This window comes from Pecten maximus, chromosome 5 (assembly GCF_902652985.1).
Source record: "Pecten maximus chromosome 5, xPecMax1.1, whole genome shotgun sequence".
Lineage (NCBI taxonomy): Eukaryota > Metazoa > Mollusca > Bivalvia > Pectinida > Pectinidae > Pecten > Pecten maximus.
Genome location: NC_047019.1, coordinates 21,008,217 through 21,033,842, shown reverse-complemented (window position 1 = coordinate 21,033,842; position 25,626 = coordinate 21,008,217). Strand labels below are relative to the sequence as shown.

General features: G+C 39.3%; 1 protein-coding gene across 1 annotated transcript; it reads left to right on the top strand.

Moving 5' to 3' along the window:
• The first annotated feature begins 231 nt into the window (after window positions 1-231).
• Window positions 232-24,491, top strand: LOC117327475 (zyg eleven-related protein 1-like). Its single transcript, XM_033884479.1, has 16 exons — window positions 232-497; window positions 2,230-3,143; window positions 3,546-3,719; window positions 4,240-4,348; window positions 6,550-6,693; window positions 7,071-7,165; window positions 8,535-8,661; window positions 12,720-12,773; window positions 15,149-15,328; window positions 15,574-15,649; window positions 16,091-16,164; window positions 16,542-16,589; window positions 17,486-17,556; window positions 18,438-18,626; window positions 18,822-18,919; window positions 21,281-24,491. Exons 2-16 carry the CDS (start codon window positions 2,242-2,244, stop codon window positions 21,472-21,474), a joined length of 2,535 nt encoding a protein of 844 aa, XP_033740370.1. The 5' UTR covers window positions 232-497; window positions 2,230-2,241; the 3' UTR covers window positions 21,475-24,491.
• The last annotated feature ends 1,135 nt before the right edge of the window (window positions 24,492-25,626 follow it).

Below are 25,626 nucleotides of genomic sequence, written 5' to 3'. Positions count from 1 at the left end.
GGATATATACGCTTATCTTTGTAAATAGTTACCGCTAAATAAACAGTAGTATATGGATATTGGTATGAAGTTTCTTCATAGCTAAAAGTGTAGTTATCATAGAAACCATATTAAATTACTAAAACATATTATTTTATATTTAAAGACAGGTTGTCTGGAGAAAGGAAAGCGCGCCTTAGTGAAGCGTTCTATCGACTAAGTTTTTAATACTTTCGGAGTCTTTCGGAAGTTATCATTGGAAATGGCTGCATGGAGACAAATCAAGGAAGTTCCCGTTTGAATATATACAATATTTCTTGATACTGGTCATTAACATTAACATCAAATTTGGGATGCGGCAATTGAATATATCAGCGAACAGACAGTATTGTTACCTTTGGCATACGAGCTAGCGTGACTTACGTACAGAACATATTACAACCATTACCTGGTTCTACTGCTGAAAGCTTACTTTCACTTTCCAGTATGCATACTTTTGATGGCTTAGCATTCAATTAGTAAGTAATATATAGTAAATGAGAAAATCGTTGTGAAAACAAAGACACATTTATTGTATTATTGTGCGCCTGTTTGATGATGTAGACTAGTTACAATCACCAGGTGGGTGGGGGGAGTCCTGATTACACTTGTAAAAGTTCAAGTAGTGTGCAGCCAGCCGGGATCGAACCCGCGACCCTGGGCTTACTGGTCCGCCGCTCTACCGACTGAGCTAAAGGGAAATCCCCCCTAGCCGGATGCTAGAAGGCGACCATACAACTATGTACAGTATTTACACTTAAAACCCGGCCTGCTACACTACTCCCTCCTTCAAACGTGTTCGCCCCCGAACACACCAACCCAGGTTCTCTCTCCATGGAAGCCTCTTGCTTTCACATGGAGTGCTCTGCGGCACCAATGTAAAAGTTTAAGGAGTAGTAGTGTGCAGCCAGCCGGGATCGAAACCGTGACCCTCGGCTTACTGGCCCGCCGCTCTACCAACTGAGCTAAAGGGAAATTCCCCCTAGCCGGAAGCTAGAAGGCGACCATACTATGTACAGTATTTACACTTAAAACCCGGCCTGCTACAGGCCTAATAGCTACTTTAATATATAAACATAAGCAAATTGCATTAATTCCGACGGAAATGGTAAACATGACAAAAAGCAAGAGTTACGGTGGGTAGGTACATGATCTATGTACTTGGTTGCTACAATAACGGCATATAATTGTAGCAGGCCGGGTTTTAATTGTAAATACTGTTCATATATAGTTGTATGGTCGCCTTCTAGCTTCGGGCTAGGGGGGAAATTTCCCTTTAGCTCAGTCGGTAGAGCGGCGGACCAGTAAGCCGAGGGTCGAGGGTTTGATCCCTGCTGGCTGCACACTACTACTCCTTGAACTTTTACATTGGTGCCGTGACCAGGATTGGAGTGTTCAGGGGCAAACATGTTTGAAGGAAGGAGTAGTGTGGCAGGCCGGGTTTTAATTGTAAATACTGTACATAGTTGTATGGTCACCTTCTAGCTTCGGGCTAGGGGGAATTTCCCTTTAGCTCAGTCGTTAGAGCGGCCGACCAGTAAGCTGAGGGTTGCAGGTTCGATCCCGGCTGGCTGAACACTACTGCTCCTTGAACTTTTACATAATTAAAATGTCACTTATCACATCCCTTAAGCTTAGTAATATGTCCAACCAGAGAGCCCCAGATCAGTAGTTGTGTGATGAGTTAACACATTCAAAGGTGTTACCTAAGTAAGCCAGGTGTGTTAATGACTTGATAGTTTAAAGGTAAAGCATCTGACTAGAGCCCTCCAGACCATCACCATTAGGGAACATGAGGTACTCTCAGTCTGATGGCTTACAGCTGTCTCGGCTAGATAGAAGTTGAACAGCACTGTTTTGCAGGGGAACTATATGCCTTTGGCTTTAACTATACATTCACAACAGTTTGAGCACTAGCACGGACAGGATATTTGTATTTACTCCATTCTGTTACAAAAATGCAACTCTAACTGGAGATAGACCAAGATTTGTGCCTGGAACATCTGAGCTCTAGATAAATACCCAAACTATCACATAGCCAAGTCCCTTATACATCTAATCATCTTAACACCAAAATATGTGGACATTTTAACAATAGATCTATGTAAATGTATTATATTGTACCTCAAAAAATTACATTGTATTTAATTAAGTACCTTGTAACATTTATATATATTTACAGAATGGTAAAATCTTCTATTTTTTTTTCAGAAAACAAAAAAAATGAGCAATCCTTCCTCCTCTAATATTGATCCATTGCTCCACATGTGTGTTAGGTACTGTGCTAATAACATAGAGACCCTCACAGGATCAGCACTGCCAAGTTCAACAGATGAAGCAAAAGCAGACTGCTCCTCTACAGAAAATTCTCCTGGGATGTCCTCCTTTCCTACAAACTTATCCAACATGTTGTTTGCTTACATAGGGAGGTATCTCAGGACTAAGAGCAAAGCAGAATTCCTAGAATTGATGTCATTGTTTGGCGATCCAAACAAGACACCTTTAAGACGACTATCACTTCAACAAGAAACATATTTATTTACATCCCTCCCACAGTCCATCTTTCATCAGCCTTTACACTATCTGGATCTCTGCTGTTGTCAGTTCTGCAATGACTTTATCAACACGAAGTTGGAATCTTTTTCAGATTTTGATAAAATGTGTAACTCTCTAAAAGTTTTACGATTATCTCATGGTGCTCTTTGTAGAAATCTAGAGTATCACAAAGACACAATAGAGGCTGTCACAGACCAGAATGAGGATTTAGATCAACAACAAGTAGATGAAGCCAAAGTCAAGTCTAATCCAGAAACCGCAAATGAACAGAATGCTACTGTTGTTAAAATTCACAAATTTCGATCACTGACACGATTTATTCTGAACATAGACCTGAAATTCTCCGAAAATGTTGAAGTCATTGATTCATTGATCAAATTTTTTCCGAAAGTGATTTCTGCTTCATTTACTCAGCTTACACATCTACAACTTCTTGGACTTGGTGTGACCGAGAATGACCTTGGATTCCTAGAGAACCTCCCCAAGCTGACATCACTGGGGCTCTCAGGTCACCGAATCAGAGATCTAGATGTTGGTCTTAAGCAAATCGCTAAAGTCACAAACCTCCGGTAACATTCTTTTGATTTTTTATAATGAATCTGGTAAAGTAAGATTTTTTATATATTGTATAAATCATAATGATATCTTGTGATTTAAACTTTTACTATTTGATAAGCTATGTTTGCTTTTACTTGTTTGGAATGAAAGGTCTGATTAATTATAGTGTTCATAGAGTAGATTTGTAAGATTTGTGACCAATTTACTTAAAGGCCAGTTGTATATTTCAGTAAAGTAATATGTTTGACTCATTAGTAAATTCTCAGTAACTTTAGTGGAAAAGATATGGCCTGCTGTACTACATGATTTTATAAAGTGACACTTGTTTGCCACTGACAATTTGTGGTTTACATTTGTTCTGTTTGTTTGAAGTACACAAGGTATAATTTTGCGGATTTTTTTTAAAACTTTAGCCACCTGGACATATCCTTACTTGATGAGGAGCCCAGGTTGTACGATGCCCCAGAAGAAGGTATGAGTAAACTATTAGAAAGCCTACCCTCACTGACTTCACTTGATATTTCTGGGACAAACCTGGCAGGAATGAAGGTCCAACACCTACATGGGGATCAGCCCAAGCACCAAAGGTTATAAGTTACTGTTTTTTGTCTCGTTTTGTCCTGCACTAAATGATTTTTTTCACACTTATTGAATTTTCTCACACCTACATAATGCATTTTGTTGAGGAGTGGATTCTTGAAATAAAATCCTGCCATCTAGCAGATGTTGAATGCTGATACTTGGCATGTAGCTTGCTGAAGTGGAAGACTATCAAGATCTCAAATGCATGACCATGACCTCTTCCTAGATTGTTAGGCTCAGATTTATCAAAACTTCCAAATGCTATCTAGATTAAGATTTAAAGTGCATTAAGAAATGAAATTAACTGTATAGCTTTCTGCAAAAAAGGGCTATTTACTTGATAAGAATGAACAAACATTAAATAGGTTTAAGTTCACGGAGGTAAAAATTATTCTGACTTCTTCTGAAGAGTTCATAAGATTTATAACAGGCATTGTTTGATACTGATAGTAATCTATCATACGATTTTCTTAGGTAAAGTAATGGTTTCCATATATACATATACCGTATATATTTCCTTTTCAGGGATGACAAGACAATCAGTCAAAGTTTTGGTTACAGAAGATTTTCTTTCCTGGGGCTGTGTAATTGTCATGAACTTCCATTTACCTGGGAAAATGTTCCAGCTGAGGAGGTGAGACTTATTGTACTCAAAAACATTCAAATTACTTGTCATAAAAATTATTTTAAGCCAGTTACTGCTATATCACTGATGATGAATCCAAAAGATTCTTTAGTAAAGGGAAATAATCCATAAATCAGTACAAAATGACAGATATAACAAAATATTGATTTAATTGCAGTTTTATTAAATTTTGTATATTGAGAATCATCCACAACTTACTGTGATTAGGTATCTTTCACTATTCTGTATTAATGTATACTGTATGTATGTCCTTATTGTCATGTGACAGGCTTTATCTGATGTCATAGAGTATTTTACTGACTTCATGTGATGTCATAATGTAAGTACACTATTTTAATGAGTGTGACATCACAATGTATCTGTCTAGCTACTGGGTTTGGTGTGAAATACATTTTGCAGAGAGAGATTCTCTATGTCGGATATAGACACATATAAGCTGGTAATGAAGGAAAAAGCTTTCTGCTACACAGGTCAAATACTGGGTATGGAATTCACAGTTCCTCTACCAGTAATTACTCAGGTATCATTTTATCCAGACAGGTTTTCAAAAAAAATTTATCAGTTTGTTTCCCTTGGAGTATATGTTGAGCAAGTAGGAATATGGGCATGATTAGTTAAAGGTCAAGGTCACTTTTTATAAATGTAGAATTTCATCATCACAATCTTTACAATAGCTCTAGTTGCTGAATCTCTTGACAGTCATTAACTTATCAATCAAAGGTCATTCTTCGAAAATAAAATTTTGCCATCATATATATCGCTCTATATTCATACCATCAGTACCGGCTTATCACTTACTACTGATACAATTTACAGTAAATAGCTTGTGGTTATTTTATTGGTCAAGCATGGGCCTTTCTTCCTTTCTTCTAGATTACTTGTGGTTGACCAATCTGATTAAAATACAAACCATCATTATACCCTATACATTTTTTGCCCTGATGGTAAGGAGACGTGACAATTTGTTTACCCAAGGCATGTGATATTTACCGAGGGTGAAATATACTTGCTGCGGGTAAACAAATCATCATGTCTCCCTACAATCAGGACAATACATTGTTTATTTTACCGAAATGCAGACTCAATAAAGACTATTCACGCTTTAGAAATTACCATCATAGAACAATTTTGGAGTATGTCCAGTTGGACTGTTTTGTACAATTCAAAGTCAGTGGATTTTCCACATTCCTGTAAAAAAAAATCCCCAAAACATTTCACTGCAAACTTTGTGGCATGTTTGGTGTTATCTGTGTCCTTTGTCTGCAGAATATCAATGATTTCATCGGTGTCTGCTAGATGAAATCATCTATCGTCTGCCAAGTTTGTTGATCGGAAAATCTCGGAGAGTTCCTTATCACGAAGGACAACCCACAAGGGGCTCTGCTTGGGGGAGACATGAGAAATTTGACATGATGCATGAAGTGTAGTCTCCCTGACACGTGATGGCTGTCAAGCAATCCCTGACTGCATTACATAATTTAGGTATAATGATATGTTATGAAGATCTGACAGCGGCCAATAAGGGGTCATAATCAGTTGACCTCAATGCTTACCATACAACAGTATATGTTGTATATTAAGCCAATCAAAAAGCGTCTGTTATATGCCTGTTCAGCAGTACGTGTGTGCAAATTGAACAGGCTATCGTGTTGGAAATGTTAATTAGCCTCTGATCTATCTGTTCCTTTGCTACTGCATTTCTTTTTGGGTATTATCCGTTACTATCCACAAACTAAACATACTTTGACCAATAAATCGTTGGTTTGGATGTGAAGTATCAGGTGATTGGTGCAGCCACTTAGAATGGTTGACATTTGGGACACTCTGATATTATCTATTCCATAAGGACCAATTACGAGGTTGCCAAGGGGAAGCAGATTCTGGCAAAATTCTGCTAGTTGAGTTATGATTGGTTGGTTCGAAAGGTCATCTGAACACGACCCCCTAACCAGCCACCATCACATCTTCATAACAAACTGTATAATGATGATCTGTATTTTAATCAGATTAGTAGTTAATCCCGAGTTTACCTATTTTGATATATTTTATTGGTCGTTTATCCTCAGTTTACCTGTTGTGAGATATTTTATCTGTCGTTTATCCAGAGTTTACCTATTGTGACATATTTTATATGTTGTTTATCCACAGTTTACCTGATGCGAGATATTTTATCTCTCTTTTATCCACAGTTTACCTGTTGTGAGAGATTTGAGAATGTGGTGTTGGCCATGGATGTGTACAGAGAGAATAGTGGGATGTTACTATTTGTCATGCATGCACTAAAATGGTATGTCAACAACACCATGTCTAACCAACAAGACACCAAATCAAAGGTACGTATATTGCGTGTATAACTATTATTAATATATATTGTTGGTATGTATATCATGCCCCATTGTAATGTATTGTTGGTATGTATATCATGCCCCATTGTAATGTATCTTGTCATGGTTTGACTGTTGTCTTTCCTGCTGATGCAGGTGTCACCTGTTGTCAATCAAAACATACAAAACGGCTGAGCAGAATTCAACCAAATTTTGGTAGTATATCCTTTGGTTCTGGACTTAAAACTATTTTACAAATATAACAAGTCTGAAATGGCTGGTCTGGAGTTGGATAGGTTGATTTTCTTGCTACCCTCAGAGCTAATGACAGTCAAATTTTTTTAAAAAAAGGCAAGTTGCAAGATTTTTAATTCTTTATTTCACAGCTTGCTGTAGACACACACACTTCTGTGCTTATTGAACGCTTACTGAGGGGGATCCACCTGCATCCTAACATCTTAGATGTCCAAAGAGATAGTTGGTAAGTCACGTCAGACAGAGAGTTGGTTGGTAAGTCAGGTCACACCAAGAGATGGTTGGTAAGTCAGGTCACACCAAGAGATGGTTGGTAAGTCAGGTCACACAGAGAGATAGTTGGCCGGTGAGTCAGGTCAGACAGAGAGTTGGTTGGTAAGTCAGGTCAGACAGAGAGTTGGTTGGTAAGTCAGGTCACACCGAGAGATGGTTGGTAGGTCAGGTCACACCGACAGATGGTTGGTTGGTAAGTCAGGTCACACAGAGAGTTGGTTGGTAAGTCACGTCACACGGAGAGTTGGTTGGTAAGTCAGGTCACATAGAGAGATGGTTGGTAAGTCAGGTCACACAGAGAGATGGTTGGTAAGTCAGGTCACACCGACAGATGGTTGGTAAGTCAGGTCACACAGACAGATGGTTGGTAAGTCAGGTCACATAGAGAGATGGTTGGTAAGTCAGGTCACACCGAGAGATGGTTGGTAGGTCAGGTCACACCGAGATATGGTTGGTAAGTCAGGTCACACAGAGAGTTGGTTGGTAAGTCAGGTTACACACAGACAGAGATGGTTGGTAAGTCAGGTCACACAGAGATATGGTTGGTAAGTCAGGTCTCACAGAGAGTTGGTTGGTAAGTCAGGTCACACAGAGAGATGGTTGGTAAGTCAGGTCACACAGAGATATGGTTGGTAAGTCAGGTCACACAGAGAGTTGGTTGGTAAGTCAGGTTACACACAGACAGATGGTTGGTAAGTCAGGTCACACAGAGAGTTGGTTGGTAAGTCAGGTCACACAGAGATATGGTTGGTAAGTCAGGTCACATAGAGAGTTGGTTGGTGAGTCAGGTCACACACAGAGATGGTTGGTAAGTCAGGTCACACCGACAGATGGTTTGTCAGTCAAGTCACACACAGAGATGGTTGGTGAGTCAGGTCACACACAGAGATGGTTGGTAAGTCAGGTCACAACGAGAGATGGTTTGTCAGTCAAGTCACACACAGAGATGGTTGGTAAGTCAGGTCACACAGAGAGATGGTTGTTAAGTCAGGTCACACAGAGACATGGTTGGTAAGTCAGGTCACACAGATATATTCATTAAACTAGGAAATTGATGATTAACGAACAGTCAAATCAATAGTAAGCCTTGACAGTCAAACAGTTTATGGAAATCCAAAATTTAAAAAATTGTACATTGAGAGTGATTTCTTGTTGAGTCATGGTTTGATTGTGCAGGCTCCAGATTACACAGTGTTTGGTTCAGGTAGGGTGTGTTTCTACAAAGAAAATGGGATTAAAGATGTACGCTGTCGAAAAATAGCAGAGCAAAATCTTTTGAAAGAATAAAAAAAATGTAGTTTGATGTTTTTTTTTGTTTTTAGTTCGTGTATTGCACTGTTACTGATTCGAGATTCAAGAAGAGACATACCAGCCAGTCTGGGACAGTCCCTCCGTGCAAGGATCCTGGAAACAACTATCTCTTGTTTGAACAATTCTTCAAATCATATGGTAGGTTCTCTTATCAAAATGACCTATAGGTGGGTGTAAAAATTGTACCTACTGTCCCCAATGCATGATAAAAAGAGGTGACTAATTTTGGGATCTCATTTCTCTTCTTTTCTAATTAAACAGCTTTATTCTTCCTAATGTCTCCCTTGTCACTGTCTCACCTTTGGTCTTTAGATGAGCATTCACCCTTATGAGGAAAGCTTTGGGCTCTGTCCCCTGGTTGAGACATACCAGAGTCTATAAAAATGGTAGTTACTACTCCTGCTTAGCGCTCAGTTTTTATGGGAATGGGGCGACTGGATTACCTGTTGTCAATATAATGTGACCGGGTGGGGTGTCCTGCTGGATGTCTTTGGCAGTATGCTTCAGTGAAGGTAGTACTAAAAGGCCAACATTAACTCTGTGCTGTCACAAGGAGACACACACTAACATACAACAGCCTCTCAAATCACACACATTGACAGCACATATACATCTCACACACAGGGGAGGCCAGGGCATTAAACAATACACAGGGGAGGCCGTCCTTAGATAACCATAGCTGTTGATGGGGCATTAAACAATACACAGGGGAGGCCGTTCTTAGATAACCAGAGCTGTTGATAGGGCATTAAACAATACACAGGGGAGGCCGTCCTTAGATAACCATAGCTGTTGATAGGGCATTAAACAATACACAGGGAGGCCGTCCTTAGATAAACAGAGCTGTTGATAGGGCATTAAACAATACACAGGGAGGCCGTCCTTAGATAACCATAGCTGTTGATAGGGCATTAAACAATACACAGGGGAGGCCGTCCTTAGATAACCATAGCTGTTGATAGGGCATTAAACAATACACAGGGGAGGCCGTTCTTAGATAACCATAGCTGTTGATAGGGCATTAAACAATACACAGGGGAGGCCGTTCTTAGATAACCATAGCTGTTGATAGGGCATTAAACAATACACAGGGCAGGCCGTCCTTAGATAACCATAGCTGTTGATAGGGCATTAAACAATACACAGGGGAGGCCGTCCTTAGATAACCATAGCTGTTGATAAGGCATTAAACAATACACAGGGAGGCCGTCCTTAGATAACCATAGCTGTTGATAGGGCATTAAACAATACACAGGGAGGACGTCCTTAGATAACCATAGCTGTTGATAGGGCATTAAACAATACACAGGGGAGGCCGTCCTTAGATAACCATAGCTGTTGATAGGGCATTAAACAATACACAGGGGAGGCCATTGTTAGGTAACCATAGCTGTTGATAGGGCATTAAACAATACACAGGGGAGGCCGTCCTTAGATAACCATAGCTGTTGATAGGGCATTAAACAATACACAGGGGAGGCCGTCCTTAGATAACCATAGCTGTTGATAGGGCATTAAACAATACACAGGGGAGGCCGTCCTTAGATAACCATAGCTGTTGATAGGGCATTAAACAATACACAGGGGAGGCCATCCTTAGATAACCATAGCTGTTGATAGGGCATTAAACAATACACAGGGGAGGCCGTCCTTAGATAACCATAGCTGTTGATAGGGCATTAAACAATACACAGGGGAGGCCGTCCTTAGATAACCATAGCTGTTGATAGGGCATTAAACAATACACAGGGGAGGCCGTCCTTAGATAACCATAGCTGTTGATAGGGCATTAAACAATACACAGGGAGGCCGTCCTTAGATAACCATAGCTGTTGATAGGGCATTAAACAATACACAGGGGAGGCCGTCCTTAGATAACCAGAGCTGTTGATAGGGCATTAAACAATACACAGGGAGGCCGTCCTTAGATAACCAGAGCTGTTGATAGGGCATTAAACAATACACAGGGAGGCCGTCCTTAGATAACCAGAGCTGTTGATAGGGCATTAAACAATACACAGGGGAGGCCGTCCTTAGATAACCATAGCTGTTGATAGGGCATTAAACAATACACAGGGAGGCCGTCCTTAGATAACCAGAGCTGTTGATAGGGCATTAAACAATACACAGGGAGGCCGTCCTTAGATAACCAGAGCTGTTGATAGGGCATTAAACAATACGCAGGGGAGGCCGTTCTTAGATAACCAGAGCTGTTGATAGGGCATTAAACAATACACAGGGGAGGCCATCCTTAGATAACCAGAGCTGTTGATAGGGCATTAAACAATACACAGGGGAGGCCGTCCTTAGGTAACCATAGCTGTTGATAGGGCATTAAACAATACACAGGGGAGGCCGTCCTTAGATAACCATAGCTGTTGATAGGGCATTAAACAATACACAGGGAGGCCGTCCTTAGATAACCATAGCTGTTGATAGGGCATTAAACAATACACAGGGGAGGCCGTCCTTAGATAACCATAGCTGTTGATAGGGCATTAAACAATACACAGGGGAGGCCGTCCTTAGATAACCATAGCTGTTGATAGGGCATTAAACAATACACAGGGGAGGCCGTCCTTAGATAACCATAGCTGTTGATAGGGCATTAAACAATACACAGGGAGGCCGTCCTTAGATAACCAGAGCTGTTGATAGGGCATTAAACAATACACAGGGAGGCCGTCCTTAGATAACCATAGCTGTTGATAGGGCATTAAACAATACACAGGGGAGGCCGTCCTTAGATAACCATAGCTGTTGATAGGGCATTAAACAATACACAGGGGAGGCCGTCCTTAGATAACCATAGCTGTTGATAGGGCATTAAACAATACACAGGGGAGGCCGTTCTTAGATAACCAGAGCTGTTGATAGGGCATTAAACAATACACAGGGCAGGCCGTCCTTTGATAACCATAGCTGTTGATAGGGCATTAAACAATACACAGGGGAGGCCGTCCTTAGATAACCATAGCTGTTGATAGGGCATTAAACAATACACAGGGGAGGCCGGTGTTAGGTAACCATAGCTGTTGATAGGGCATTAAACAATACACAGGGAGGCCGTCCTTAGATAACCATAGCTGTTGATAGGGCATTAAACAATACACAGGGGAGGCCATCCTTAGATAACCATAGCTGTTGATAGGGCATTAAACAATACACAGGGGAGGCCGTTCTTAGATAACCAGAGCTGTTGATAGGGCATTAAACAATACACAGGGCAGGCCGTCCTTAGATAACCATAGCTGTTGATAGGGCATTAAACAATACACAGGGAGGCCGTCCTTAGATAACCATAGCTGTTGATAGGGCATTAAACAATACACAGGGGAGGCCGTTCTTAGATAACCAGAGCTGTTGATAGGGCATTAAACAATACACAGGGAGGCCATCCTTAGATAACCAGAGCTGTTGATAGGGCATTAAACAATACACAGGGGAGGCCGTCCTTAGATAAACAGAGCTGTTGATAGGGCATTAAACAATACACAGGGGAGGCCGTTCTTAGATAACCAGAGCTGTTGATAGGGCATTAAACAATACACAGGGCAGGCCGTCCTTAGATAACCAGAGCTGTTGATAGGGCATTAAACAATACACAGGGGAGGCCGTCCTTAGATAAACAGAGCTGTTGATAGGGCATTAAACAATACACAGGGGAGGCCGTTCTTAGATAACCAGAGCTGTTGATAGGGCATTAAACAATACACAGGGCAGGCCGTCCTTAGATAACCATAGCTGTTGATAGGGCATTAAACAATACACAGGGAGGCCGTCCTTAGACAACCATAGCTGTTGATAGGGCATTAAACAATACACAGGGAGGCCGTCCTTAGACAACCATAGCTGTTGATAGGGCATTAAACAATACACAGGGGAGGCCGTCCTTAGATAACCATAGCTGTTGATAGGGCATTAAACAATACACAGGGGAGGCCGTCCTTAGATAACCATAGCTGTTGATAGGGCATTAAACAATACACAGGGGAGGCCATCCTTAGATAACCATAGCTGTTGATAAGGCATTAAACAATACCAAACCAATCTTATCAAAATGGAAATAGAATTCATGTACTGCCACTGTTTGTTCAGCAGAAATAGAGAAAATTTGTTTGTACTTTGGTCCATTTGTCCAGCAGACCCCCAACATTATAGACTCATCTCAACAATTATAACCTTTGTTGTTACAGATATTGAGCAGTTGTCTGAACATTCTCTTGAAGTTGAAGCTGCCACATGATGCTGTGAGTCTAGTTTTTTCATTCATAGTTTTATAAATGTATGTAATTCAAAATACTTAAGAGTAATTTAAAATACATTGATTATAAAGTTGTTTGAACCGAACTGTAACAGAAAACAGACAACAAAAATGATAACTGAACCAAAAAAATCCTGAACCATGACATCCCTAATGACCATATATGACATTTCATTACCAGGTATGACATTTTATGACCAATATGAATGTCATGGATAACCAAAATAATGGTTAACGGCTGTTAAAAAGATCACAGTTCGGTTTATAATTATGATTCACTAATATGAATAAGTAGGTCATAGTTGTTTGGTGATAGCAAAGGCATGTATTATTTGTGTCGTATCTCGACCGATACACGTCTCTGGCTCCGTACTACGTAGTGGTGCAACCGCAATGATAAGTACGACTGTATTCTTTAGGATTGTTTAACATGACGACGTCGACTTCAGTTTTCTCGTAGCAGACAGCCTTGTGCACAAGACGGTAACTATACAGGAAATATGTATAAACACAAATTAAACACTTCTCAGGATTTACAACTTCAGTCAATGTCGGTGTCTATATCAATTATATATATATAACTAAATGGCAGCTACGAACGAAATTGGATTCAACACAAACACACATAGATTGTTCAAGATATTTGCATATGATGATGTAAATTGCATATATTTTTCAATAAGTCAACTTCAGACAGGACAGTTGTGGACATTGATATACCTAATATAAGTATCTTTATACTCAGTTAAGGATTGAATGTTGCTTTGGTCGATTTCTACGGGTGATGAATTGAGTTGCTCTTGAGACAAATTTAATGAACTGTGAAGCAACTCAATTCATCGCCCCATGAAATCAACCAAAATCTTACAGAACAGTCCCATTCACTTCCTCCAAAGCCCTAATAATCTCACATGTATGTTATTTCTGACTCAGAAATATTCAATGCAAATTAAGCCTGTGAGATTTTTTTTCCCCAAATTGGCCTGATGGTGTTCGGCCTAATGTACTGTATAGGTTATGCCTACAGATCGGTCAGAAGTGGCGGGAAGCTTGTGCATTGTAGTTTTTTCATATGCTTAGAATCATGTTATTCTGGTCATATTCATGGACAAATGAAACAGATTAAATTTCGTAGTTTCATTGAGTCCAACTCAAGTAGAAATTGAAATATTACCTTATGAAGAGGACTAATAGACAATTGATATGTATTTTTTTTACATAATTAAGTTTGTGTAATTATTCTTCTTGTGATCGATTGTGTATAAGATATAAAATACATAGATTATAAAGTTTCCCAAAATGAACCTAAATAAACGTAAACTGACTACAAAAATGATTACGGAACTGAACCAAAAAAATCCTGAACCGTGACATCCCTAATGAGCAGATGTGACATTTTATGACTAGATATGAAATTTCGTTGCCAGGTATGACATTTTATGACTAAATATGACATTCCGTTGCCATGTATGACATTTTATGACTAAATATGACATTTCATTGTCAGATATGACATTTTATGTCTAGATATGACATTTCGTTGCCAGGTATGACATTTTATGTCTGGGTATGACATTTCATTACCAGGTATGACATTTCGTTACCAGGTATGACATTTTATGACTAGATATGACATTTCGTTGCCATGTATGACATTTTATGACTAGATATGACATTCCGTTGCCATGTATGACATTTTATGACTAAATATGACATTCCGTTGCCATGTATGACATTTTATGACTAGATATGACATTTCATTGTCAGATATGACATTTTATGACTAGATATGACATTTCATTACCAGGTATGACATTTTATGTCTAGATATGACATTTCGTTGCCAGGTATGAAATTTTATGACTAGATATGACAGATTGATATAATTTTTGTCATCTCATATTTAGTATATGTAATTTACATTTTACTGTGTACACTTTTCTGTTTGTATCATCATTTAATATTTCGAATATTAGGTCTTTCCATAGTAACCAGAATTAAAAAAAAAATTCAGTTACTTATATGATACTGCTATGTTTCACAATCACTTATAATGGAATTTCATGACAACTAATGTAAATATGAGGAAATAAGAGATTACACTTTATTGATTGAATGACAATTACAAAATTACAACATCTACCTGTTTTCAACATAATTATTAATGATATTGATGGAACCATAAAGAGGGCTTTAATGTGGAAAGAAACATAAAGATAAAACCTACATAGACAGGTAGGTGACCCCTGACCTTTTCACGTCCCATTGGTTAATAGTTCCCCACCAACTCTAGTGAAAAGTAAGCTTACTACGCTGACCAGCCCCCACAAAATGTTGATTAAAATGTGATTGATTCTCCAGAAATACTGCTACAGTATGAAACGGTACATGAAGTGTGTAATGGACAAATTCTGTAAGTCTGAGAAGCCTACCAATGTCAACCCTACGTTTGAGACATATGCCATCCATCTGATGAGGATAGCCATTTATTACGGTGACTACGAGTCTAGGGACTTTTTAGGACAGGAGGGATTCATAAAGGTAATGAACAGGACAATGTGAAGCTCTCATGGTCCTGTTAAAGTTGTTAATTTTTCGTAAGTTTGTAAGTTGTTTTTTTCTGTAATAGTTTACTAGATTTTCCACATTCCTATACCGATATGTATGCAATTAGGTATTTGGTTCTGTAAGAAATATTAAATTTTCAACAATTCTTATATGAAGTTAATTTGTTTTGTAAAAATGGTAAGTTATCAATATTTAGAGATTGTGATGTTTATTTACAGTTCCTTCTGTCAGTGGCCAGGAGGAAAACAAGTAGCTGTACACACTTAGCATGGCAGTGCCTCTGGGGACTGACAGGTGAGACACATAGCATAGCAGTGCCTCTGGGGACTGACAGGTGAGACACTTAGCATGGCAGTGCATCTGGGGACTCACAGGTGAGATACATAGCATGGCAGTGCCTCTGGGTACTCACAGGTGAGATACTTAGCAGTGCAGTGCCTCTGGGGACTCACAGGTGAGACACTTAGCATGGCAGTGCCTCTGGGGACTCACAGGTGAGACACTTAGCATGGCAGTGCATCTGGGCACTGACAGGTGAGATACATAGCAAGGCAGTGCCTCTAGGGACTGACAGGTGAGACACTTAGCATGGCAGTGCCTCTGTGGGCAAGGTTAATGGGTCCCTTCTGTATGGGATGCATTGTTTCATAGAAGCAGTCGATACATGTCCAGACCTTTTATGGTCTAATTTTGATATTTATCACATCAATCTTCATGGCTATATTTCCTCCACAGATGAAGTGCCTTCCAACTGTATGAGATTACTGGCTGTACCAGATGCCCTTGAGCTGTATCTGGAGTGCATGAAGGTCAGACCCTTGTTTGTACATCGATTTTGTGTTGGTTGTGTGTCAGCCTACTGTATCACACTGTGTAGTCATAACCACTGTATTTGACATGGTAGGGTTTACTGTATTTGGTATATTAGGGGTTTTGTTTTGTAGTGACATGGTAAATAGTCACATACCAGTTTCCTGTATCACAAGCCAGTTAAGTGTGTCGCAGAGGAAATACTGAACATACGTAGAGTAGGGCACCACATGTTCGTCATACAGATTACACTCAGATATGCATTTCATAAAAATTGGTGAACCTATTGTGCAGGGGACATGGCAGGCTTTTGTAGGTCAAATAATTGCAGCATTCCATTGTATTTTTATTTTCTGCTTATTTGCTTTTTTTCTAGGCTAAAAAGTATGGGGATTCATTTGTGCGAGGTCTGCTTGGCGTCATGGTAAGAAATACAAATTTCCTGATTGTTTCATACGTCCTATCTAAATCAGGCAGGGTTGATAACCCTTGACCTTGGACTTCAGGTCAAGGTTAGTTATCTTCTGCTCTACAATGTTGGCAGAGTGGTTCATCCATCCATGCAGCTGGTTACTAAGAATCATTTAATCCAAAGCTGATATTATTATCCCCAATCGGTGAAACAGCCAGTATTACTAGTTATAAGTGAGGAATTTAAAGTAATGCAGGGATATTTATGTCCAGTAATAAGCCCATGTCTGGTAATAAGCCCATGTCTGGTAATAAGCCCATGTCTGGTAATAAGCCCATGTCTGGTAATGAGCGCATGTCTGGTAATGAGCCCATGTCTGGTAATGAGCCCATGTCTAGTTATAAGCCCATGTCTGGTAATAAGCCCATGTCTGGTAATGAGCGCATGTCTGGTAATGAGCGCATGTCTGGTAATGAGCCCATGTCTGGTAATGAGCCCATGTCTGGTAATGAGCCCATGTCTGGTAATAAGCCCATGTCTGGTAATAAGCCCATGTCTGGTAATAAGCCCATGTCTGGTAATAAGCCCACCCATGTATATTGCAGCTCAGTGAACTTTCTTAGGAATGTTGTTTCACCTTAGAGTCTAAGTAGATGTTGAACACCTAGGCTTATCACAGAATAAATAAGTACCTGGGTTAAAAATAACTGGAACTGATCTTTTTCAATTGCTGGATCTTTTATTGAATGCAGTATGTTTTGTGAAAGTTAAATTTGTCTAAATCGACTGAGGAATTTGAATAGTATTGGTCTTACAAGGAATGTTTGACTATATATATATTATTATGTTTACTATAAATAATTCTATTGACTACCGAACCTAAAGTACATATTTTGGTTTATTGATAGGCCAATGTGTCGGAGGTGGCCGAGCTCAGAAAGGAGTTACTGGAGAATGAGGAGCTCCTTGTGATTATAAGGTAGAATCCATTACTTATACATAAGTGGTAAATTTTGCTATATTTCAGATCATTAAAGAAAGTGCAAAAATACCCAGCTAATATTTATGCATCTTTGCTAGCCAAGGCTTCTCAATCTAATTTTGGTACACTCCATGAAACCTTGACAGATATAGGCCTAGTTGTGTTTAAAGCGTCGTGACCTGGAATCCCAAGGCATCCAGTTAAATCACATTTTACATTCAGGCTTGGCTTCGCAGTAAACAAAAATTGCGGCGCCGAGTACAGAGCTATCTTGACAACTATGTCATGGCACTTTACCTAAAAACAGAGACGTACAATCTTTGGGGAAACATTCACAGTGTTTGATCAATTGATAGAAGCTAATGATCACATATATCATCAAAATGACACAAGCCTCCATGTGTGTTTGTAAACATTACCGTTTAAGTACATTGGTAACGCTCGTTTGATTGGTCAAAAATTTCATGCGTAAAGGGCATTCGGCTAACGTAAAGGGTGGTAATTTCGAATCTCTGCTAGAGGACCAGAACTGACGACTTTATCTGCCAAGGGTTCTTTGAGTGTAATGTAATCAGAAACATAGGCTAGCGAAGATGATATTTATGCTGCAGATTAAAATCTCTATACATGTATAAATGTAAGAATATACATGAACTGTTTACTGTTACATTTTGACGAGGTGGTTTGCATCAAATTAATCCTGTTAACTAGTTTCATCCAGGAAAGTCACAAATGATTCGCCCTACGAAATTAAACTGTTTTATAAGGTAAGGTTGTGTATCATATGGCCTTAACACAGTAGGCTTCAGTGTAGTTCCCAGTAATCTTATCTCTGTAATAAAACAAATTTTGATATTTATTCCATTCTCTTGCCTCAGTGACTTGACAGAATCTCAGGTAATGGAAGAAGCTCTTAGTTACCAGGCAACTTGTGTAATGGCTAACCTGGTCAGTGATGGTCCCGAGGCCTGGATCCTGGAAAGTCTTGACCGGTCTTCTGTCCTGTCCAAGATTTCTGCTGCTGTTCGCCGCTGGAATATGTCCAACAGCATGAAAACCTTGTACAGGTAATTTTTTACTCTGCAGCTTTCAAAATTTAATAATGCTGAGATTGATGGTGTGAAGATTGGCACAAATTCATATGCCCAGGCAAAGTTAATCTGGTTGATTTCATGGGCAAATCAAACAACATTTAGCATATATAATTTCATTGAGTCCAACCAGAGAAGAAGTTGAAATATTTGATGTTTATTATGTCACAGGTCCCTGTTACCATTTCTCGAGATGGCCCAGAAAAGTCACACCCCAGAGGCCCAGCTACTGGCCATCTGGTGTATCTGTAACCTCATCAAGTCCAAAGGTAGTTATCTCCCTTGCTATCTGGTGTATCTGTAACCTCATCAAGTCGAAAGGTAGTTATCTCCCTTGTCCTGTCATAAATCACAGGCTGAAATAAAATAACTTAACACCACTAACTAACCAGACCCAGTGACCTTGATCTCTCAGCATGTCCCACCTTTATTTGTCCAGACTATGAGCCTTAGTGATGAAATGATAATATTACTTGACTGGTTATTCCACAAAAGGTTATTCTGCAAAAATAGCGAAGGCCCAGCAAAGTGCTGGACCGTTGAATGTTTTAGACCAGTCTCTTCAAAGAATTGATAGATTTGTTAGGTCATCTGACCCAAAGGGTCAGGATGACCTATAGTCATCGTGCTTCGTCCGTCGTCGTCCGCCGTCCGCCGTGCGCCGTGCGCCGTGCGCCGTCCGTAAACTTTTTCTTTCAAAACGCTACTCCTCCTTAACCCTTGGGTGGATTACTTCCAAATTTGGTTTGAAGCATCATTGGGGGAGGGCAATCATATTTTATATAAATGAGGCTGGTCTGACCCCTGGGGCCAGAAGGGCGGGGCCCCAAAAAGGGAACTTAGGTGAATATTGCTATAAAATCCTACTCCTCCTTTACCCTTGGGTGGATTACAACTAAATTTGGTGTGAAACATCATTGGGGGAGGGCGGTCATATTTTATATAAATGAAGTTGGTGTGACCCCTGGGGCCTGAGGGGCGGGGCCCCAAAAGGGGAACTTTGATGAAATTTTGCTATAAAATCCTACTCCTCCTTAACCCTTTAGTGGATTTCAACCAGATATGTTGTGAAACATCATTTGGGGAGGGCGGTCATATTTTATATCAATGAGGCTGGTGTGACCACTAGGGCCTGAGGGGCGGGGCCCCAAAAGGGGAACTTTGATGAAATTTTGCTATAAAATCCTACTCCTCCTTAACCCTTCAGTGGATTTCAACCAGATATGTTGTGAAACATCATTTGGGGAGGGCGGTCATATTTTATATAAATGAAGTTGGTGTGACCCCTGGGGCCTGAGGGGCGGGGCCCCAAATGGGGAACTTTGATGAAATTTTGCTATAAAATCCTACTCCTCCTTAACCCTTTAGTAGATTTCAACCAGATATGTTGTGAAACATCATTGGGGGAGGGTGGTCATATTTTATATAAATGAGGCTGGTGTGAGCCCTGGGGCCAGAGTGACGGGCCCAAAAAAGGGAACTTTGATGAAATTTTGCTATAAAATCCTACTCGTCCTTAACCCTTTTGGTGGATTTCAACCAGATATTGTGTGAAACATCATTGGTGGAGGGTGGTCATATTTTATATAAATGAGGCTGGTGTGGCCCCTGGGGCCAGAGGGGCAGGGCCCCAAAAGGGGAACTTTGATGAAATTTTGCTATAAAATCCTATTCCTCCTAACACCCATAGTGAATTATTACCAAATTTGGTGTGAAACATCATTGGAGGAGGACAATCATATTTTATATAAATGAGGCTGGTTTGACCCCTAGGGCCAGAGGGGCGGGGCCCCAAAAGGGGAACTTTGGTGAATTTTTGCTATAAATCTACTTCTCTCTAACCCTTGGGTGGATTAATACGAAATATGGTGTGAAACATCCTTTGGGAAGGGTGGTCATATTTTATATAAACGAGGCTAGTGTGACCCCTGGGGCCTGAGGGGCAGGGCCCCAAAATGGGAACTTTGGTGAATATTTGCTGTTAAATCCTAATCCTCCCTAACCTTTTGGTGCATTACAACCTAATTTGATGTGAAACATAAGGTGACGGCAATCATATTTTTTAATGAGACAGGTTTGACCCCTGGGGAAAAAAAGATGGGGCAAAAGGAGCGCTTAGGTTAAACATTTCTTTAAAATGCAATTCCTCCTTAATGCCTTAATTGATTACAACTATATTTAGTATGAAACATCATTGGGGAAAGGCAATCCTAATTGATATAATTGAGTCTTGTCTGACCCATTGGGACAGAGGGGCATGCCCCAAAAATGGGAACTTGGCTAAAATTTTGCTTTATGATGCTGCTCTTCCTGGACAAGCTAAATGGATAAAAAACCAAATTTGATCTGAAACATAACTGGCTGCAATAAATAATTTATGGTAATAATGCTGGATTGGGGTGTGTGTCCCTGCTGTAAGTGTAAGTGTTTGTCAGATGACCGTTAAGGCCCATGGGCCTCTTGTTACTATATAAGAATATGTTTCACTAGTGTATAGAACTAGTATTTTTGAGCCCCTGGAGATTTTGTTACCTTGTTTCACACTGGAAAACTTCCTTGGTCCCCCGGGGGTTTGTTTACTCTTGTTTTGCTCTAGACAAGTATATCAGTCTTTGTGATAATATTTACAGGAAATGTGTACTGCCAAATGTTGAAGATGGAAGGCGGACTTCCTATAATGGAGGACATTAAAAATGACCCAAAGACGACCCCAGAGGTACTGGAGTTAGCAGTCATGGCATTAGACCTCCTCAGATCAAAGGATATTCCTGACAGTGATGATACTGTAAAGAGTGCCTTGGAAATAGCTGCCTGTTCATCTTGAATCACTTTCGTCCTACTGCCAACTGGTCAGATATAGATAGTGCTAATGACTGATTACTAGTGAGAGAGAAATTACATACATATCAAAATATAAACATTAACTCAAACTTTCTTCTGTGCAAGTTTTAGTATTTTTGTTTAAGGATTATCGTTTCAGATTTAAATGAATTCTTCTTCTCTTCCTTTAAACGACAACTTTGTAACTGTCACAAAAGAAATATGCTTATTGATAATGATCATTTTTTTTGTAAAGGAAAGGATTTTTTAAAGAAAATTCTTTGACAAAGTTTTTGGAATAGTCTCATTTCTAGTGTGAGGATTATTGAAACATTCCAATCACTTCGTTGACAAGAGCGAACATGACCTCTCTTTGACCTTGAGCTTGATTTCTTTATAAGAAATGACATTGAACTGGCCTTAACTAAATGACCTTGACTATTTATCTTGAGTATATCAGAACTGTGTGTGTATCACTCGGTGACCACTCAAATATTATATTACCTTATACTGTGTTTTGATTTGAAACAAGTCCATTGCATTGTATGGTCAGATCTGATGTACTCATTAACTGTATTCTAACGGCCACTTACAAACAGTTAATGTGAGGTGTCTGTGTAAAGTAATACAACTTTAATATTTACTAACAAAACGGTATATTTAAATCTTTTCAAACAAAAAATTAACCCAATATACCCCTTTACATATCATTTAAAAAAATTCATGAATGTTGCTGGAACTTCAAGATGATTTTCCAGCCATTTATTTGATGCATGGATGAGTAGTTTCCAAGAGCTGTGATATTACTATACAACCTATTGTATTTCCTGTAAGTTTGGCTGTGGACTTATTGTCAGAACATCAGACTACCGAGGTAATAGGCCTCCGGTGTGTGATTCGTTCCCTACTTAGGACGGCTTTTGTTTCTCCGGAAGCTGAGATCACAGATAGCAGTTAAAGTGTGGTTGTGTCCTGGTACAAACTATTTTACCCAAATTTCCCAGGATGGCATACAACAGGCTATCCATTTTTTTCAGCGAGGTAGACACAAGCAACAAGGCACAAGACCCCACCTCAAAATGACCCTGGTTGATCACGGGTCGATAAACCCAGCAAACATACTGTTCAGAATAGCAGAATTTATAACATTATCCCAGACTTGTGAGACATATACCTGTGTATGTTATATTTGTGATGTGTTCACTTATTTCATTTTTATGATTATTTAAAATATTTTTTATATGAATGATAGAATTTTTAAGCACTCTGCAGTTTTACTCATGGATGTTATAAATCTTGCAGATCATAGTTTTATAAAAACTTATTTCATCTCCATACATGTTATACTGGTGAAAAATTTACTGGCCGATGATATCTGTTTTCTATAATATTAGCTCACTTTGTCCAAGAGACCAAAGTCAAATTGTGGTGAAGTATTGAAATTTCACCTTGAGTTTAATTTGACATATAATATTGAATGACCTACCTTTGTATGGTCTCAGCAACAGCATTTGTAATAAAGACAACAGTGAGTATTTATAGATATTTTCTTAGTGCTGATTCATTATGTTTGGATGAAAACAGCAGTAAAAGACTTTCAGATAATTTACCAGGTATTACAAGTAACTTCCAAGGTACCATTTCACAAAGCTTTGTAACTTATAAAATATTTCAGACCTTCGTAAGTCCAATTTACAAAGGTGTTGTATCTTTTATATCATAGCTTATGAAAGATATTTGTTCCCAATCAAATGTTGTCTGAGAAAAAATAATATATCCCCTCTCTAACACAAAGGTAAAAGTAGACAACACTATTTACAGTTGGGATGAATTCAAGAATCAATATAATAATAGGAGACGATTGATGTTTGGAGAGTTTGTCCTCCAGTATGAGGGGAGGAGAGATATGGGGAGTGTCTCACTGTTGAGAGTCTGCAGACCAGAGATATTTGTCAAGGTTTTTCATACCCTTCACAGTAGGGATCCATATATTTTCCTAACTTAAAGTGGCATTCCTTTGTTTGAATAAGTTTATGTCGGCGAAATTAAATTTACTGGAAGATGTATTTTTTCCAAGTAGTAAAAGTTATAATCTAATTCTATTCTAAGGCTGTTTTACTCTCATTCTTATTTGGCCCCAAACTATCACTAATTACCACAAAGACATACAGTGTTTGTGTATGATACGTCTTTTTCATGTACACTTTAGGTTTAATTTCATTACTTGTAGGCACAAACACTCATATAATTATTATTCGGACATAGATTTCATCAATAGAGATTGTGCATGTTTCTGATGTCGGAATGAAGGAATGCCTGTTTAATTTAAAAAGTCATCGTATCTGAAAATGTTCGCTGTGTATTGGCAAGTTTTGATGATGATTTGAATGTAAGCTTAAGTTTTGTTGCATAACCAAAGAATCTACAGTTCATATTCCATGTGTGTTCCATGTTTTCACAGTGTAAAAAAAATATCCGACAACGCAAAGTACTAGTCGCAGGTTTGCTCCAATACAACCAGATGATAAAAAACATAATTTTAAAAAACGTCTTCAAGCTGTTGAACTGGGATAAAAAAAAATAACAAGTTAGATTTTCTTTAATTTTTCCAGAAAATCTAGAGAAAATGATAAATATCCAAACAGTAATGCGGTTACCAGGTTATGTTGTAGTAAATCAGTAACCAAAATGGCAAGGTTTACCCCATCCCAATGGCTTGTGTCTGTGCTGATTGGTAACTCGCATTGTCCTCTGACAGTGTGGCCAGTAACGCTGACCAAATGTACTGAAAGGTCACTTCCTGGAAGCAGGTAGTCATACACTCTGGGGTAAGGGGAAAGTTCTCAAAACCTGATAAACCAAATGGAAATGTGAAATATTTAAGCACAACTGTGATAATAGATTTTCTCTACAAATGGATATTTTATAAATGTGATGTTTTGGTGTTTTGTTTTCATGTCATTCATCCTACATCTGATGATGTGGTATGTTATACATAATAAAGCTAACCGCAATAATTGATTTTGTGTCAATTTGTTGACTCTTACCTCTACTACAGCCAAAAGTAATCAAGAACATAGGTCATTGGTCCAGGATGAAGATCCCATGTCTATATAGCTGCGTACAAGGGTTGACCCCAGTCTTGCCCAACTGCCAATAAGAACCACATGTCGAGTAATTCAGCTGTCAGTGGGGCCACTGTGGCCGAGTGGTTTCCCGACACTTTATCACTAGCCCTCCACCTCTGGGTCATGAGTTAGAATCCCACATTTTGGCAGTTGCCTTGTACTGACCATAGGCCGGTGGTTTTTAGCTCACCTGCCCAAAGGACAAGTGAGCTTATGCCGTGGCGCGGCGTCCATCGTCCGTCTGTCGTCCGTCCGGCGTCAACTTTTCCATTCAAGCAACTTCTTCTCAATAACCAAAAGGCCCAGAGACCTAATATTGGGCCTGTAGCATGCTTGGGTGAAGGGCTACCAAGTTTGTTCAAATGAATAAAGTTGACGTTCATTCAAGGTCACAGGGGTCAAAAAGGCTAAAATCTTTAAATGACTTCTTCACAATAACCAAGAGTCCCAGGGAGTTGATATTGGGTCTGTAGCATGCTGGGGTAAAGGGCTACCAAATTTGTTCAAATGAATGACCTTGACTTTCATTCAAGGTCACAGGGGTCAAATATGCTTAAAAAAATTAAACAACTTCTTCTAAATCGCCAAAGACCCGTAATAGGCCTCCGGTGTGTGGTTCGTTCCCTACTTAGGATGGCTTTTGTTTCTCAGGAAGCTGAGATCACAGATAGCAGTTAAAGTGTGGTTGTGTCCTGGTACAAACTATTTTACCCAAATTTCCCAGGATGGCATTATCCATTTTTTTCAGCGAGGTAGACACAAGCAAAAAGGCACAAGACCCCACCTCAAAATGACCCTGGTTGATCACGAGTCGATAAACCCAGCAAACATACTGTTCAGAATGGCAGAATTTATAACATTATCCCAGACTTGTGAGACATATACCTGTGTATGTTATATTTGTGATGTGTTCACTTATTTCATTTTTATGATTATTTAAAATATTTTTTATATGAATGATAGAATTTTTAAGCACTCTGCAGTTTTTACTCATGGATGTTATAAATCTTGCAGATCATAGTTTTATA

Bases quoted from the DNA above. Each gene is read 5' to 3' on its own strand.
- LOC117327475 (XM_033884479.1), top strand. From the start codon at position 2,242: ATGAGCAATCCTTCCTCCTCTAATATTGATCCATTGCTCCACATGTGT. The intron at 8,662-12,719 runs GTAGGTTCTCTT...TTGTTGTTACAG, and splicing joins ACAATTCTTCAAATCATATG to ATATTGAGCAGTTGTCTGAA. The intron at 12,774-15,148 runs GTGAGTCTAGTT...TTGATTCTCCAG, and splicing joins TGAAGCTGCCACATGATGCT to AAATACTGCTACAGTATGAA.